Below are 4,829 nucleotides of genomic sequence, written 5' to 3' on the forward strand. Positions count from 1 at the left end.
TATATATATATTTAGGGCCAAGGATATAGCTCAGTGACATAAGCACCTGCCTGGCAAGCTCCAGGTTCTGAGTTTGATCACTGTTACTGAACTTTTACTTTCTACATAACCTCTAATGAGACTAGTGATGCCTCTCTGAAGATCATAAAAATTCTACTCGATCATGATATCAGGAAGCATAAAGTCGTGAGATTTCTGAACCTTAGATTTAAAATTTATCTATCTAAATATTTAATATTCTTTTTTTTTTTTTTAAAAAAAAAACAAGATGACTATCAAGTGGCTAATACTTATTCCTTTTCTAGTTATGAAGTCAGGTCCTAAAGTAAGTTAACCCAAACAGGGTAAAAGTACCTATAATAGCAGTTCTTGTTCTTTATTATTAAAGTGCAGCGCTCTTCAGCTTTGAGAACTTCACTGCTTTCCCTCACTTGCGCATCATAAGTGATGTCCCATCAAGTATCTTCTGAGTGAACGACGCTACTCACACCACAGAAGCAGGTCACAAAATCTCCCCACTTTTCCTAGTGAAGTGGACAACCTGCTGTGAACTTTCACAATTTTAGCCTACCCCAACAAAAAAGTACCTGCAAGAAGTCCCGTGAAATTCATCTTTGAAATCTTAAACACAGTAAAGCTAATATAATATGTATTTTAATCATTAGGTTGTTTCTAAAAGGAAATAATACTTAAAGTCAAAGTTACAAATTTCAGTCTATTTAAACTTTAATTTGTGCATTTGTGGTAATTTATGACTGCATAAAACACTTCTCAGAATGACAAACAGGCACATTTCATTTGAATGTATAGTGTACCATTCTAAAATATCCTAATTTCCTTACAAAGTGCTTGAGCAGTCACATACACATACAGTAATAGCAAAATATATTTACATTCTTAAAATTTTTAATCTAAAATATATATATATATATACTTTAAACTACAGAAAAAATTAGTGCTTTCTTCAGCTTAACTGTGTGAATATACCCTGCCCTCTAAATTTTTTAGTGATTGACTTCAATTAAAAAATTTCTGTACATGTATAGTTATAAAACGCTATGTCAGTTTTTAAAATGCTAAAAGCCCATTTTAGACATTGCTTTCTAGGCATATCTGAGAACCAAATAGGTGAGCAGACTGTACCTCAAAAGTATTTAGTGTTTTATTTTAATGCTGTTAATGATGTTTAAATTAAAACTAGAAAATTATGCTTATGTCTATTGTTTTTTTTTCTCAAGGAAGTTTAACTGGCATTTAAAAATAATTTTAAATAGCACACTGTTCTTCTTTCTTGTAAGATTTTTGTCCCAAAGTATCTTGGGTAATAATTTTAAAAGTAACATGAATTACCTCTGGACACTTCTGTTTTCAGAGTACAATAAAAACATGTTAACACATCCTAACAAGGCTGAAATAGTTATAAACGCTTTAAGCTCAACTCTTCACAAATCATTCTATTTTCACAAGATTTAAATGAATAATTTTAAAAGAGGTAAGTTCACCGATTAAATGGTTAATTCAGCATGGTTAGTTAACAACTTGTTATTCCTGAGGTATAATGACCCTAACACACTAGGCACAGGATCAGATGTTATTAAGAAAAAACAATGAAGACATGGACCAGGAGGGCGAAAAAGTAAAAGCAAAGTAAAACAAAAGCTCCAAGCAAATGAAAGAAAGTCATGATTTGCAAAACATATACTGTAAGAGTGTAAAAACCACAAACGGATCCTCCTGAAGCACTGTAAAGTGTTTGATCAAATTATTTTTGAGACTTTTGAGGTACAGCTTTAGTGTTATAATATTTTTTTTTATAAAATATAGACTGTTTTATCAAAAATATTTATACATTCTGTTACAATATATTGCTTTTGCCCTCAGTAACTGCCAATATAAAATCTGGATTCAGTGGCCATAATACACAAATGCACTTAATGTAAATGCTGGGGTTTGAGGTGTCTGCTTGGCCACTGTACAAAGTGAAGTGGTGAAATTAAATAAGGAGCCTCCATAGCAGAGTACACTACAGATTTCACACATACACATCACAGCATGTATACAACGATAATCCCCATGATTCAACAAAGATACCGCTCACTTCTACAGCAGACACAAGAACAAATGAACTAGGATGACAACTGTAGAATACACATTAAAAAGAGACGTATCAGCTCACTGACTTTGGAAGTTATGTCTGAACATATTGGGTGCCTAGATTCTGGGAATGCACCAGGTAGCACAGTATCTTGGTTCATGCTGACTAGACGTCCTCAGTCTTAATATTTTAAGGAAATGCTGATGTTTTCTATTTCAGCATTAATCAACCAGACATTGTTTGGCAAGTAGCTCTGTTGGAAAGTTATGAGGCTCTGTTACATGGTTGATAAGGATAAGGCAATAAAGTTCTCTTCAGATAAATACGGAGAATTTATAAAAGAAGACATCAATTCATCACTGTTTTTAAAAGTCAGGCCACCAAAGGTATATAAAATGCCACTACATTTTTTGATATTATGGTAATTTCTTTAAAAAAATAAGAGAAGTTGCCTTAGTCAAACAAAATCATAGTTTATGTGACTAGAAATAGCATTCCAAGTTCTAGTGTTTTGCTTTTGAAAACATAGTTATTAATTTTCCTTCTACTGAAGGTAGGCATTATGGCAAAGACAGGGACTAGAGAGTGGTTCTTTTTCTTGTTATTTTTTAAAAAATAGGCTACTGATCCAAAGTTCCTCTGTGATGGATTCCAATGTTCATTCAGCCTAAGCTCCATGAAACTGTTTCCAGTGCTCAAATTCATGTTGAAAAACATTAAGAAGCCACTTTTCAAGAAAGTATTAAAATAGTACTTTTAAACAACTTTTTTTTTTTTTTTTTTTTTTTTTTTAAACTCAGAAGCTACTGGTGGCACAGAGAGCAAATGAAGAGCTGCTACTGTAGAGGTCTTGAGGGTCAGTCTGCGTGATTTCACAGCATCTAGTACACTAACACCAATCTGCGATGTAGTCGAAGTCTCTAAACATTTCTTGTTCCTCTTCTGACAATATCCTTGGTTCTCGAGGTGGAGTCAGAATAGGTGCTTCTGAGGTAAATTCATCATCAAAATTACTAACATCCTCCCGTCCTCTAATGGTAGGGACAAATGGCGGCTTCAATTTTTTGTCCATTAAAGCACTCCAATCAATTAGCTGAATCACAAAATATAAAATGACGTGGTTAGTTTTCTACTGTTGTTCACACACAAAAAAACCCCAAAACCTCTCCTCTTTTATCTTACCCGAAAAAACGGATGCTTCTTTACGTCCTCTGCATCTTTCTCACCAGCACCAAGGCGCCGCTCAGGGTTTCTTCGTAACAGCTGACGTAACATAAAGTAGCAAAGTTAAAGCCAATACAACCACTGATACACATTTTCATAACTTTCAACGATTTACATTTATTTGTAAAATTTATACAAACTATGCAACAGTTTATGAACTAAAACACTTCTGAAGTTCTTTAGGTCAATTTCCTTCAATATAAAAAAATGTAAGCAGTATTTAGAAAAAAATCCTTACCCTTCTCATTATGGAAATGGCCTCTGTTGATAAGAACCTTGGGTATCTTACTTCATCATTTACAATACTGTCAAAAACCTCCTCTTCATCATCACCAGGAAAGGGAGACTAGGAGGAAGTTTCAATATAATAAAATACCACAATCCATTGAAAGTACAACCAAGAATGAGGCGGAGAAAAACAACAAAATGACAACCAAACCTACACACAAACAAGAACTTTGAGATGTCACAATAATTATGTATCCATTACCTATAGGATAAATAATATCCTGAAATCTTTATTTTACAGATCCTATAAAAACTTATGAAAATCATTTCTCATGTAATTTAATTCTATTGTACTCCACCTCATTTTCTTTCATCCATTTACTCATCTATCTAGACGGTCAATCGTCAAGACTTGTCTACTGAGCAGTGGGGAACGCTCTGCACAGATACAATCTCAGAAAGCTCGGTCTTGCAGAGACAGAAGAAAGCAGGTAAGGAAAACCTAACTATAACACAGAAAAGCAAAGTCCATGGAGAAACATCAGATATGGATGTGCTTTGAATTTCAGTCAACAATAATCATGGCAAAAACACAATTAGCTAGGAGTGGTGGTGTACACCCATGATCCCAGCACTTGGAAGGCTGAAACAGGAAGATCTCACTGAGTTTGAGGTCAGCTGTGGCTATACATTTGTAAAATTTATATAAACTATGCAACAGTTTATGAACTAAAACACTTTCGTAGTTCTTCAGGTAAATTTCCTTCAATATAAAAAAACTGAAGCAGTATTTTAGAAAAAAATTCTTACCCTTCTCATTATGGAAATGGCCTCTGTCAACAGACAAGTCTTGAGTCCAAGGCCATCCCAAACTACATAGTGAGATGCTGTCTCAAACAATTCAAGAAAGAAAAAAAGAAGTTGGGTATGGTAAGCCAAGCACTCCAGAGGCTGAAGCAGGAGGATGCTTGTGAGTTTGAGTCCAGCCTGGGATACAAAGTAAGCTCAAGGGCTGGGATGTAGCTCAATGGTGTAGTGCCTGCATAGTAAGTGTGAGGCCATGAGTTTAATTCCTGGTATAATAAAATAAAATAGGAGAGGAAAAAAAAAGACCCAGTAAGTGAGTTCAAGTCCAGCTTGAACTGAACAGTGAGACCATGACTCAAAAAGACAAAAAACTTTAATCTAGGAGTTAATTGGAAAGATTCTCACCCTGACTAACTATATATACTGATACCTGTGAACTAAGCTATTGCACTGCAGATGGTAATTTGTAATAGTG

The 4,829-nt window shown here is 34.4% G+C and overlaps 1 protein-coding gene across 1 annotated transcript in view; it reads right to left on the minus strand.

Annotated features, from left to right (window-relative positions):
• Window positions 1-632: 632 nt before the first annotated feature.
• Window positions 633-4,829, minus strand: part of Pkn2 (protein kinase N2) — a 128,861-nt gene continuing 124,664 nt past the window's right edge. Inside the window, 3 exon segments of the mRNA XM_023724333.1 lie at window positions 633-3,188; window positions 3,278-3,358; window positions 3,558-3,665. Of these exon segments, the coding sequence (XP_023580101.1) occupies window positions 2,985-3,188; window positions 3,278-3,358; window positions 3,558-3,665 (393 nt within the window). The 3' untranslated portion in view covers window positions 633-2,984.

This window comes from Octodon degus, unplaced genomic scaffold (genome assembly GCF_000260255.1).
Source record: "Octodon degus isolate 3935 unplaced genomic scaffold, OctDeg1.0 scaffold00109, whole genome shotgun sequence".
Classification (NCBI taxonomy): domain Eukaryota; kingdom Metazoa; phylum Chordata; class Mammalia; order Rodentia; family Octodontidae; genus Octodon; species Octodon degus.